Here is an 11,707-nt window from a genome sequence, read left to right as displayed (position 1 = left end):
TCAACCGCGGGACCTGAGCTCACATGTGATACCTGCAGCCAAACTGCAGGTAGCCTAGGAAGTGATGCACTAGGGAGGCATTGATCTGATTGGATGAGTCAGGACAAGTGGGCTGAAGGAGGACAGTGTGTTTAGTAAATAAAGCTATCACCATTCCTTTGGATGCCTCACTTCCCACTCGGGAAAACTAGAAACGGTATAAAAGTTGCTGGATCTCGCAGTGCTTCATTCGCTCAGCTTTGCTCTGTGGTACACGTTGTTGAAGCCGAGAAGGGTAAGTCCATTTCTGCCAAAGGGAGAGATTCTTCTCTTATTTTTGCACTTGCAAGACATAAACGCATTGGTAAAGTATGCCTGAGGGTGGTGGCTTGAATGGTAGGGAGGTTGCTTTTAGGAATTTAAATCTCCTGTGGATGTCAGCAGAAGCAGGATCATCCCATGCTACTGAAATTCATGTGTTTCATCATTTTAGAAGTTGAGATGGGACAGCTATGGGACAAAAGACTTTAAATGATGGGTTGATTAATCTGGAAATCTGTTAGCAAAAGGCTCTCCGTGCAGCTGGGATGGATGGGGCACAAAGTACTTAGAAGAGAGAAAGTTCTGGAGACTGTCTGTCAATGTCGTTGAGCTGTACACGGGTCCTTCTGGCTGTGAGAAAATCTCATGATGACAGTGGCTGAAATTGAATAACAACCATGCTCCTTCTTGCAGGGTCACTGCTCAAAGATGTGCTCCAGACAGACCTCAGGAGGCTGCCATGAAACGTCCTCCCAGTCCAGCGGATGTCACAGCGGGGGCTGCTGCTGCCACGGGGGCAGCTCCTCCGGCTACCAGGCGCAGGGCTCCTCCTGCTGTGGGGGCTCAGGCTCAGGCAGCTACAGCGGGGGCAGCGGGGGCTCTGGCAAGATCATTGTGAGCTCAGGTGGTGGAGGAGGTGGCTCATCTGGATGCTGTGGTGGGGGATCCAGTGGTGGATCTTCAGGAGGGAAGATCATCATTGGAGGTGGAGGTAGTGGAGGTTCCTCTGGATGCTGTGGTGGGGGATCCAGTTATGGAATGGGAGGAGGATATGGTGGTGGGTCTTCAGGATCAAAGAGCATCGGTGGAGGTGGAGGTAGTGGAGGATCATCCGGATGCTGTGGTGGGGGGTCCAGTGGTGGATCTTCAGGAGGGAAGATCATCATTGGAGGTGGAGGTAGTGGAGGTTCCTCTGGATGCTGTGGTGGGGGGTCCAGTGGTGGATCTTCAGGATCAAAGATCATCATTGGAGGTGGAGGTAGTGGAGGTTCCTCTGGATGCTGTGGTGGGGGATCCAGTTATGGCATGGGAGGAGGATATGGTGGTGGGTCTTCAGGATCAAAGAGCATCAGTGGAGGTGGAGGTAGTGGAGGATCATCCGGATGCTGTGGTGGGGGATCCAGTGGTGGATCTTCAGGAACAAAGATTATAATTGGAGGTGGAGGTAGTGGGGGTTCTTCTGGATCCTGCGGTGGAGGATCCAGCTATGGCATGGGAGGAGGATATGGTGGTGGGTCTTCAGGATCAAAGAGCATCAGTGGAGGTGGAGGTAGTGGAGGATCATCCGGATGCTGCAGTGGGGGATCCAGTGGTGGATCTTCAGGAACAAAGGTTATAATTGGAGGTGGAGGTAGTGGGGGTTCTTCTGGATCCTGCAGTGGAGGATCCAGCTATGGCATGGGGGGAGGATATGGTGGTGGGTCTTCAGGATCAAAGAGCATCGGTGGAGGTGGAGGTAGTGGAGGATCATCCGGATGCTGTGGTGGGGGATCCAGTGGTGGATCTTCAGGAACAAAGATCATCATTGGAGGTGGAGGTAGTGGGGGTTCTTCTGGATGCTGTGGTGGGGGATCCAGCTATGGCATGGGAGGAGGATATGGTGGTGGGTCTTCAGGATCAAAGAGCATCGGTGGAGGTGGAGGTAGTGGAGGATCATCCGGATGCTGTGGTGGGGGATCCAGTGGTGGATCTTCAGGATCAAAGATCATTATTGGAGGTGGAAGCAGTGGAGGATCATCTGGATGCTGCAGTGGGGGCTCCTCAGGCTACAGCATGGGAGGAGGCTACAGTGGTGGCAGTGGCCAGAAGATCATCGTGAGCTCAGGTGGTGGAGGAGGTGGCTCATCTGGATGCTGCGGTGGGGGATCCAGTGGTGGGTCTTCAGGAGGGAAGATCATCATTGGAGGTGGAAGCAGTGGGGGATCCTCTGGATGCTGCAGTGGAGGATCCAGTGGTGGCAGTGGTGGTTCCTCAGGCCACACAATCATCATCAGCTCTGGAGGGGGCAGCGGAGGCTCCTGCCAGTCCACACAGCAGAAATGCCCCATTGTCATTCCCCACATCCCGTCCCATCAAACCAAGCAGGCCTGCCACTGGCCCTCCGGCCAGCAGAAGTAATAGCCACAAGCGGCCCTCGTGCTCATCAAGAACAGCCCTGCCTCTGTCTTAGAAGTTTGCTTCTTGCCTCCCATCATGTCCTCTTTCCTTCTCTTCCCTTGATGCTGCATCCCTGTGCTTTGAATTCCCAGATGGCTCTTCTCACCCATCAATATGAAGGGAAATAAAGATTACTGTGTACAGAAAGAACTGTTTTTGCAAGGTTGCTTTTATCATCTGTCAGTCCCCTGTTTACTTTCAAAAAGTCAATAATGCATCAAATACATGCAGCTGTGAAATCTTCTTCAGGCTTCAGTGATGGAGCAGACGGTTATTAACAGACCTTGCTTGAGAGAACCCTTGTTGCTTAAGCAGATGGTCATTGTCCCTCTTGCAAATAATGTCCACCAAGGCTGTAACTTTAACCTGGGAAATAGCTCCACCTCAGTTTCCCCTTCACAGAGAAGGAAGCAGACCATGAGCTCCAGGTTCCACTGCAGGGTTTTCCAGTGCAGACAGCAGCATCCTTTGGAAATACAGTTGCGATTTTATGTGCTCCATTTCTCTAGATTTATCACAAGACGACCATTAATTATGGTAGAAAATATTCGGTAGCATTTGTGCTGAAGTCAGCAGCAAGTCCTCTTCAGGGCAGGTGTGGTTACAGTCTTGTGTTTGGTAAATTTTAAGCTAAGAGGGGTTTTTGTCCATCTCCCACACACAACTGGTAGGTAGGAAACAAAATTAGGAATAAAAGGGATCGTTGGCCATGCAAACGCTTGAGGGACCATGACTGGCTGGCTTATGCCTTTTGCAGAAAAATTGGAGAGCTCTTGTTACACCAGCAGCATCTTCATCATGTCCCATGTTACCCATGTTAGTTAGCATCGCTGTGCATGAAGGAAGCTGCTGGGAAAAAGGATTGTAGGGTCTGGCCAAGGGTTTTCTCTCCCATAACAAGGCACGCCAAGGCACCAGCCAATGAGGTGTTTGTGGCGATGGGACTGAAAGAGAACATGACCTGCCAGCCCATCCTGAGGGTGACTGGACTCCAGGGCAGAAAAGGATACAAAGCACCAGAAAACAGGCAGAAGTGGCCCAGATTTGGAGCAGCCTCAACTCTGAGGACTTTTGCATCCACCCTTGCTTTTACCCAACACAGGTATTAAAGCTGCTCTTTAATCTGGAGGTGCTGTGGCAATGCCAACCTCTCCAGCAGCTGTGGTTCCAGCCACACTTTTCCTCCACGTATGGCAAGTGCCAACATGTGCATGTGTTATGTGTTCAGTGTTTCCAGTCCCTGCAGGGTTCAGCCTTGGGGTCTCTGCACACCAGTGCTTGCGGGAGCACCTCCCACCACCCCTGCCGAAAGTCTCCACAGCCTTCCCTCGCACCCTGGGTCCTGATGAGCTGCAAATCCTGGGTGTCCCTTTGTGCAAGTCCTGACAGGTTAAATGCACAGAAGGGATCAAGGTGTTGTGATGCTCAGTAGGACAACACCCACACTTCACATGTGAGAGCCAGAATTGAAGTGAGACCTTAGATTTCCCTTTGGTGTTGACAGTGGAGCTTAGGCCACTGGAGGGAGTCCAAAGCCCCCTGCACCCGTGTTCATGGTGCCGATGATCCTGTCCCCATAGCAATGGAGTTGTGTGCATGCTCAAAGTTATGCTCATCGTGACAGGGCTGGGCAGCCTCCTGCTGCTGTCATGCATCCTCTCGGCTAAAACCCCCCAATTATGCTTTCCTCTACTCAATCTCCCATGAGGGTGGATGCTGTTGTCAGCCTCCAAGCATGCATGACGAAGTGACAGGATGAAGCTGCTGCAAAACACGGCAGCCAGCGCTGTGATAACTGTGCTGACAAACTGTCATTCTCCAGCAAGAAAAATACCCAGATGCCTCCCCCGCCTCAGATGTGGGTGGGCTGGCCAGCGAAGAACTCTCAGAAAATAGATCCTGCTGAGAGAGAGAAAATGTTTAATGTCCTAGAGTTCAAGGGTAGGGTCTTGATGGCCTTCAAATGCACCTTTGTAAATAGAAAGATTTCAAGACTTTCCCCGCTGCTCTCTGGTGACCAGGACCCCTGGGAAGCTGGAGCTGAGCACAGACCTCTCTGCTCAATCCAACAGCAGCATCTACCTTGGGGTCCCAAAAGGGTGAGGGGAAATGTCCCTCTTGTCTCTGCCATCCTCACAGGGGTCTCTGAAATGGATCTGGGCTGAGGTTCTCCAGAGCGGCGCAGTGCCCCATCAGAGGTGATACCTCTGGCCTGTGGAGCACATGGTTGCCTTTCCTATGGGGTGGATGGACTCCTGCTCCCCATCCAGCTCCCCATCTCACCAGTCCTTGAAGAAACCCTCTTTCCCCCAAAAGCTCCCTGGGACTTTGCTCCAGGGCACCCTTTACCCTTGCCCTTCCATCAAGCTCTAGCACCAACCCACTCCGGTCTCCATCCCCTTGCATCTGCTCTGTCTCCACTCTGCAGAGTACCCAAAAAGCTGCAGCCTCACAGAAATGGGTTGGGGACCACCCAAAACAGACTCCCAGAAGCTGTTTGCCTCCAACGTTTCAGAGGAAGACTCACGGAAATGAATCATTAGCTACAATTAGCAACTGCCATGCAGAAAGTAATTGATACATCTCTTTTGTATCACCTATCTGCTTCTGCAAGTGAGTCAAAGAAGGAGGCAGCTAAAGCCAGGCTCAGTAAATAAATCTATCAGCATTCCTTAGGGTGGCTCACTTCCCTTAGGAGCACAATGAGTACAATATAAAAGCTCACCTATCCCAAGGCTCCTCATTCACCTGCCACCAAGCCTTGCACGCATTTCCAGTTGCACCGAAGGTAAGCCCGTTGATACGGAAAATTTTTGAACCCCTATGTAGAGAGGTTGCCCCACCAGTTAGTCTTTGAGCATGCTTTGAACAAGGGAACCATGCCGGCTTGAGATCCGATGGCGTTCTCCAATAACCATTTTGGTGTGCCAACAGCACTGCCTTCCTTAGAGAAAGGAGTTGTAGCCGATATCCTAAGGGCACACAAAGAGGGCTGAATTCTCAGCTGCTGTGAGTTTTAGCAGTCTGCACATCCAGAAGGATCTACAGTGGGACTAAAGCTCTTAGACTGACAGCTCTGAGCATGTCAGAGCATGTGTGCAAATCTCTGGAAGTACTCTCAATCTTCCTGCACGCGGTTTTTCTGTAACTGTTGTGATCTGCAAAGCAGTCTCTGGATGCGGGTCTTTCCTGCTGTCTAACAAGGAAGAGGGAGTTTAGGAAGCTGCCATTCTTGTAGGACTGCGGAAGATGTGGTAGACGGGGTATTTCCTGGGTACTGCTCCATTTTTGGTTTGCTGTGAAAGTTCAGCAGCACCTCCAAGCAGCTCCTTTATAACAGCACTGTTTCTTGCAGGGTCACAGCTCAAAGATGTGCTCCAGACAGACCTCAGGAGGCTGCCATGAAATGTCCTCCCAGTCCAGCGGATGTCACAGCGGGGGCTGCTGCTGCCACGGGGGCAGCTCCTCCGGCTACCAGGCGCAGGGCTCCTCCTGCTGTGGGGGCTCAGGCTCGGGCAGCTACAGCGGGGGCAGCGGGGGCTCTGGCAAGATCATTGTGAGCTCTGGCGGTGGAGGAGGTGGCTCCTGCTGCAGCGGTGGCTCCTCAGGCTACGGCATGGGAGGAGGCTACAGTGGTGGCAGTGGGGGATCTGGCCAGAAGATCATTGTTAGCTCAGGGGGTGGAGGAGGTGGCTCATCTGGATGCTGTGGTGGGGGATCCAGTGGTGGATCTTCAGGAGGGAAGATCATCATTGGAGGTGGAGGTAGTGGAGGTTCCTCTGGATGCTGCGGTGGGGGGTCCAGTAGTGGATCTTCAGGATCAAAGATCATCATTGGAGGTGGAGGTAGTGGAGGTTCCTCTGGATGCTGTGGTGGGGGATCCAGTTATGGAATGGGAGGAGGATATGGTGGTGGGTCTTCAGGATCAAAGAGCATCGGTGCAGGTGGAGGTAGTGGAGGATCATCCGGATGCTGTGGTGGGGGGTCCAGTGGTGGATCTTCAGGATCAAAGATCATCATTGGAGGTGGAGGTAGTGGAGGTTCCTCTGGATGCTGTGGTGGGGGATCCAGCTATGGCATGGGAGGAGGATATGGTGGTGGGTCTTCAGGATCAAAGAGCATCATTGGAGGTGGAGGTAGTGGAGGATCATCCGGATGCTGTGGTGGGGGATCCAGTGGTGGATCTTCAGGAACAAAGATTATAATTGGAGGTGGAGGTAGTGGGGGTTCTTCTGGATCCTGCGGTGGAGGATCCAGCTATGGCATGGGAGGAGGATATGGTGGTGGGTCTTCAGGATCAAAGAGCATCAGTGGAGGTGGAGGTAGTGGAGGATCATCCGGATGCTGCAGTGGGGGATCCAGTGGTGGATCTTCAGGAACAAAGGTTATAATTGGAGGTGGAGGTAGTGGGGGTTCTTCTGGATCCTGCAGTGGAGGATCCAGCTATGGCATGGGGGGAGGATATGGTGGTGGGTCTTCAGGATCAAAGAGCATCGGTGGAGGTGGAGGTAGTGGAGGATCATCCGGATGCTGTGGTGGGGGATCCAGTGGTGGATCTTCAGGAACAAAGATTATAATTGGAGGTGGAGGTAGTGGGGGTTCTTCTGGATCCTGCGGTGGGGGATCCAGCTATGGCATGGGAGGAGGATATGGTGGTGGATCTTCGGGATCAAAGATCATTATTGGAGGTGGAAGCAGTGGAGGATCATCTGGATGCTGCAGTGGGGGCTCCTCAGGCTACAGCATGGGAGGAGGCTACAGTGGTGGCAGTGGCCAGAAGATCATCGTGAGCTCAGGTGGTGGAGGAGGTGGCTCATCTGGATGCTGTGGTGGGGGATCCAGTGGTGGGTCTTCAGGAGGGAAGATCGTCATTGGAGGTGGAAGCAGTGGGGGATCCTCTGGATGCTGCAGTGGAGGATCCAGTGGTGGCAGTGGTGGTTCCTCAGGCCACACAATCATCATCAGCTCTGGAGGGGGCAGCGGAGGCTCCTGCCAGTCCACACAGCAGAAATGCCCCATTGTCATTCCCCACATCCCGTCCCATCAAACCAAGCAGGCCTGCCACTGGCCCTCCGGCCAGCAGAAGTAACAGCCACAAGCGGCCCTCGTGCTCATCAAGAACAGCCCTGCCTCTGCTATGTCACCTGTTTCCCTCCAGACCCGGCTCTGTTAGCCTGTTTCTTCTCAGCACGTCTTCTTCTCTTCTCTTCCCTTGATGCTGCATCCCCGTGGTTTGAACTCCAGGATGAACAGCCTTGTGCCTTGCTGCTGGTGGTGGGATGCCTTTGATAAAGCTCTGATTCTTTTCCAAAGAGCATTTTTTATATCTAATAAATGTAACAGTATCTCAAAGCTGCCTTTTTTTGTAGTTTGTTTTTTCTTGTATTCTCAACCAGCATCTTATGGTCTTGGAAATCTATCTGATAAGACATTTCATTCCTCCTCTCTGCAAAGATGATGTGTTCAATAGCGCATTGCTGTAGATGCAGATCTAAAGCCATCCAGTTTCTAGCCATGGAGAGTTTGCACCCTCATTTTCCCTCTGGGCTCCATGAGAGAGTAACAGCACAGCTTAAAACATCCAAGTACCCACAGCACCCAACATCCCTTTGGCACCTGTGTCCAGTGCAGCCATCCCAGTTGTGGCTTCTAAGTCCTCTGAGGTACCAGCACCCAATGACCATGTCTGTGGAGTCGTGCAGTGCTGCTGGGAGACATGGCCAAGCTCATCTGGCTCAGTCCTGAAGAGCGGGGATTGGAACAAACCAAATAGCACCATGCCTGGTGAATCATATGGTTCTATGACTCTATGCCAATGTCCACGTCTCTGCCATCCTCCCCCTTCCCTCCCAGCTTTGGAAACCTCAGAGCATTTCTACCCAGAGGGTAAGTCTCACACGCCGAGGCAGCCGAACCAGCTGTGGCGAGGCAGAAGGAAATAAAACCAGCAGCAAGACCCTCAGGCAGCTCAACACACTCCAAATCATGCCTCCAGGCCTTAATCTTGCCTTGCCCAACCTTCTGAAATCTGCTTTGAAATGCCGAGGGCAGCGCCACCGCCCCTGTGTTCTGCTTTCTGCCCAGTAGACGCGGCCTTTTGCCAAAGCTGGGACTCATCATCCCTATGGCAGAATTGCTCAGAGCTGAACGGACCTGGTCCAGCCTGCAAGAGCCACACTGCAGGGCCAAGCTGGAGCACCACAGGCTGCAGCGTGGACAACGTGTTGAGCAGCACTACCAGCATGGCCACAGCACGTATCCCTTGCACCCCTCCAAATCAGTCTCCCTGGAGTTCCTGGTGAAGGTACAAGCAGAGGCTTGGCAGAGAATGGCTTGAGAGCCACCCTGAGGAGAAGGACTTGGGGGTGTTGGTGAATAAGAAGCTCAAGATGAGCTGATGATGTGCACTCACAGCCCAGGAAGCCCCCCACAGTCTGGGCTGCATCCCCAGCAGCGTGGGCAGGGGGGCGAGGGGGGGGATTCTGCCCCTCTGCTCCCCTCGGGGGAGACCCCCCTGCAGTGCTGCCTCCGGCACTGGGGCCTCGGCACAGGAGAGACACGGAGCTGTGGGAGCGGGGCCGGAGGAGGCCCCGGAGCTGCTGGGAGGGCTGGAGCCCCTCTGCTGTGGGGACAGGCTGAGAGAGCTGGGGGGGTTCAGCCTGGAGAAGAGAAGGCCCCGGGCAGACCTTATAGCAGCTATCCAGTATCTTAAAGGGACCTACAGGAAAGCAGAAGAGGATTTTTTACAAGCGTATATAGCTTTAGGATGAGGGCGAACTGTTTTATACTGGAAGAGGGTGGATTTAGATTGGAAGAAATTTTTCACTGTGAAGGTAGTGATCCCCTGGCCCAGGTTGCCCAGAGAAGCTGTGGCTGCCCCATCCCTGGAGGGGTTCAAGGCCAGGTTGGACGGGGTTTGGAGCGACCTGGGCTGGTGGGAGGTGTCCCTGCCCAGGGCAGGGGGATTGGAACCAGATGATCTTCAAGGTCCCTTCCAACCCAAACCGTTCTGTGATTCACACCTCTGCAATTCTCTACAGGGCCCCTAAACTTTCTCAGAGCATCTCTAGCACCTTGCAAAATCCCTGAGCTGCATGGCTTCACTTTTGATGAGCTTCTGATTCGGATGCAAATGTCTTCCTCAGAAAATCTCCCATTGGAGCCACCAGTGAGATGCTGGAGGGATCGAGGTGCTGTGTGTCCACCAGATGCTTTCTGAGCATTTGCCTTCCCCTCTCGCAGGTCCACCTTACAGCGATGCCACGAGCACTGCCACACCGCTGAACTGCAGCCTCCCTGCCCCTTCCCCAGGCAGGACCCGGTCCCCACCACCCTCTGCCCCACACTTGCTCTTGCTCAGCATTGCCCTACACCCACACTGCCACCCACCTTTCCCGGTCTCCCCCACCTCACTGGGGGCTGAAGCGGTTCTCCGTAGCTCAGGGCAGGAGCACAGGAATAGGATCATTAAGCAGAAGTAGCAATTACTGCCACATGCAATGCAACAAGTGGCATGAGGGAAAGATATCGATCAGATGTCATGAGTCAAAGCAAACACTGAAATCAGAGTTTGGTAAATAAATCCTTGCCATTCCTTAGAGTGTCTCACTTCCCATATGCTAAACACCATATAAAAGTTCCTGTCTGTTAAAGCTCCTCATTCAGTCGACTTTTACCTTCTAAATGTGTTTCCAATGGATGAGGATGGTAAGTCTGCTCTTTTATGAGACTTTATTATTTCATATCAATGGGTGATAGTTTCATTTGAGATCTTGACACGCGCTTGCAGCAGTACCGATGCTGCCTGCACATCCATAGCAAAGTTCTCAGCATCTGTACGGTTTCTTGCTACGATGCAGAACAGATCGCTAGGCAGCAAGGTGAAGTCAGGACACCAGACTGGGAGCCATAGGACTGAGGACACTAAAAACTCAGATTTGTCCATAGTGGGACCAGCACATGATGATTGCATAGGCTTTGCAGTTTTGAACGTGTTTGCAATGTGTGGGACACATTTTTATATTATTTAAGAAAAGCCCATTACTGTACTTCAGAATGGTTACACACCTCTGTGGCTGTGGCAATTGCCTTGTGTAAAAGACCTTTGGGGATGCTACGCAACGATGGCGATAATACAGCCAGCAACATCATCGTGCATGGAAATTTTGATCCACTGCTCTTGCAACAGGTTAAAAACAGAAGCAAGGATAATCCTTGCTATTTTTACGTGTCTGCGGTTACACTCATGAAGATGAGCAGGGAAAACTATGGCAGTTATTAGATGTTGAAAGAATATATTTCAGATTTTGGTTCTCTGGAAGTACACCCTGGAGATAAGAGAAAAGTTACCCCAATGAGAGTCAAAGTACTCCTGCATTTGAGGAACAGCTAGGCAGTACCCAGTTTCAAAGCCTGGCATTGCCGCAAGCCCTGGCAAAGCTTTTCTGACCACACTGTATGAAACCTCCACACCTGCCATGGTGCGAAAATGAAGCAAAATGATGCAGGTTTGGGGTTCTTTTTTTTTCTCCTCTTTCAGATTTATCACTGTCTCCGAAGGAGATGTGCCCGGCGGAACAGGGGCTACAGTGATGAGATCTCACACCACCCAGGACACTGCAGTAGCAGCCTCCAGGGACATGGCTCCATCTTCTGTGGTGGGGAAGGCTCGGTCATCTACAGCAGGGGACCTTCATCCTGCCCGTTCATGCCAACATCTTCCACCTATAGCATTGGAGGGGGATACAGATGTGGCGGTGAGGGATCTGTTGCGATAAGCTGTGGTGACAGTGGGGAGACATCTGGCCGGGGCATTGCAGGGGGGACAGTCCCAGTCTATGGCACCGGGGGCAGAATAGGGTGCGGCTCTGAGGGCTCAGGCTGGAACATCATTGATAGCTGCGGGGATGGTGGACCCAGCGGCCACAGTGGGAAATTGAGCATCACTGAGGGAGGAGGCTCTGGATACGGATATGATGTGTCACCTAGAGAAAAGGCCTTAACAACATACGGGGGCAGTGGTGGGTCAGGCTACTATAGTGGAGGATCGGGCTATGACATTGGGGGATGCGCAAGCCAAGAGCTCAGCTCTGGAGGCGGTGGGTCCTCCCAGGCCATGCAGCAGAAGTGCCCCGTGGTGGTCCCCAACATCGAGGCTCACCAGAGCAAGAAGACCAACCACTGGCCCCCCAGCCAGAAGAAGTGACTGACCCAGCAGCCAGCCCTACTCGAGCAAAAGTGTCCTGGATGT

General features: G+C 52.6%; 3 protein-coding genes across 3 annotated transcripts; all 3 read left to right on the top strand.

The window, feature by feature from the left end:
- Positions 1-729: 729 nt before the first annotated feature.
- LOC141734548 (uncharacterized) lies at positions 730-2,418 on the top strand. Its single transcript, XM_074566409.1, has 4 exons — positions 730-1,201; positions 1,280-1,408; positions 1,466-1,984; positions 2,066-2,418. The coding sequence occupies exons 1-4, from the start codon at positions 730-732 to the stop codon at positions 2,416-2,418; spliced, it is 1,473 nt and encodes a 490-aa protein (XP_074422510.1).
- A 3,409-nt stretch (positions 2,419-5,827) lies between these two features.
- LOC141734699 (uncharacterized) lies at positions 5,828-7,546 on the top strand. Its single transcript, XM_074566769.1, has 4 exons — positions 5,828-5,954; positions 6,036-6,224; positions 6,303-6,617; positions 6,675-7,546. Exons 1-4 carry the CDS (start codon positions 5,828-5,830, stop codon positions 7,544-7,546), a joined length of 1,503 nt encoding a protein of 500 aa, XP_074422870.1.
- A 2,764-nt stretch (positions 7,547-10,310) lies between these two features.
- LOC141734760 (uncharacterized) lies at positions 10,311-11,662 on the top strand. The gene is made up of 2 exons (XM_074566904.1): positions 10,311-10,337; positions 10,997-11,662. Exons 1-2 carry the CDS (start codon positions 10,311-10,313, stop codon positions 11,660-11,662), a joined length of 693 nt encoding a protein of 230 aa, XP_074423005.1.
- The last annotated feature ends 45 nt before the right edge of the window (positions 11,663-11,707 follow it).

Source organism: Larus michahellis, chromosome 24 (genome assembly GCF_964199755.1).
Source record: "Larus michahellis chromosome 24, bLarMic1.1, whole genome shotgun sequence".
Taxonomy (NCBI): Eukaryota; Metazoa; Chordata; class Aves; order Charadriiformes; family Laridae; genus Larus; species Larus michahellis.
This window is presented reverse-complemented; position numbering and strand designations above follow the sequence as displayed.

What these genes read in the sequence shown, in the direction of transcription:
- LOC141734548 (XM_074566409.1), top strand. Translation starts at nt 730, where the DNA reads ATGTGCTCCAGACAGACCTCAGGAGGCTGCCATGAAACGTCCTCCCAG. An exon ending in TGGAGGATCATCCGGATGCT is followed by an intron (nt 1,409 to 1,465) that starts GTGGTGGGGGAT and finishes TTGGAGGTGGAG; the next exon opens with GTAGTGGGGGTTCTTCTGGA. An exon ending in CTGTGGTGGGGGATCCAGTG is followed by an intron (nt 1,985 to 2,065) that starts GTGGATCTTCAG and finishes GGGGCTCCTCAG; the next exon opens with GCTACAGCATGGGAGGAGGC.
- LOC141734699 (XM_074566769.1), top strand. Translation starts at nt 5,828, where the DNA reads ATGTGCTCCAGACAGACCTCAGGAGGCTGCCATGAAATGTCCTCCCAG. An exon ending in CATCATTGGAGGTGGAGGTA is followed by an intron (nt 6,225 to 6,302) that starts GTGGAGGTTCCT and finishes TTGGAGGTGGAG; the next exon opens with GTAGTGGAGGTTCCTCTGGA. An exon ending in TGGAGGATCATCCGGATGCT is followed by an intron (nt 6,618 to 6,674) that starts GTGGTGGGGGAT and finishes TTGGAGGTGGAG; the next exon opens with GTAGTGGGGGTTCTTCTGGA.
- LOC141734760 (XM_074566904.1), top strand. Translation starts at nt 10,311, where the DNA reads ATGCAGAACAGATCGCTAGGCAGCAAG. An exon ending in ACAGATCGCTAGGCAGCAAG is followed by an intron (nt 10,338 to 10,996) that starts GTGAAGTCAGGA and finishes CTCCTCTTTCAG; the next exon opens with ATTTATCACTGTCTCCGAAG.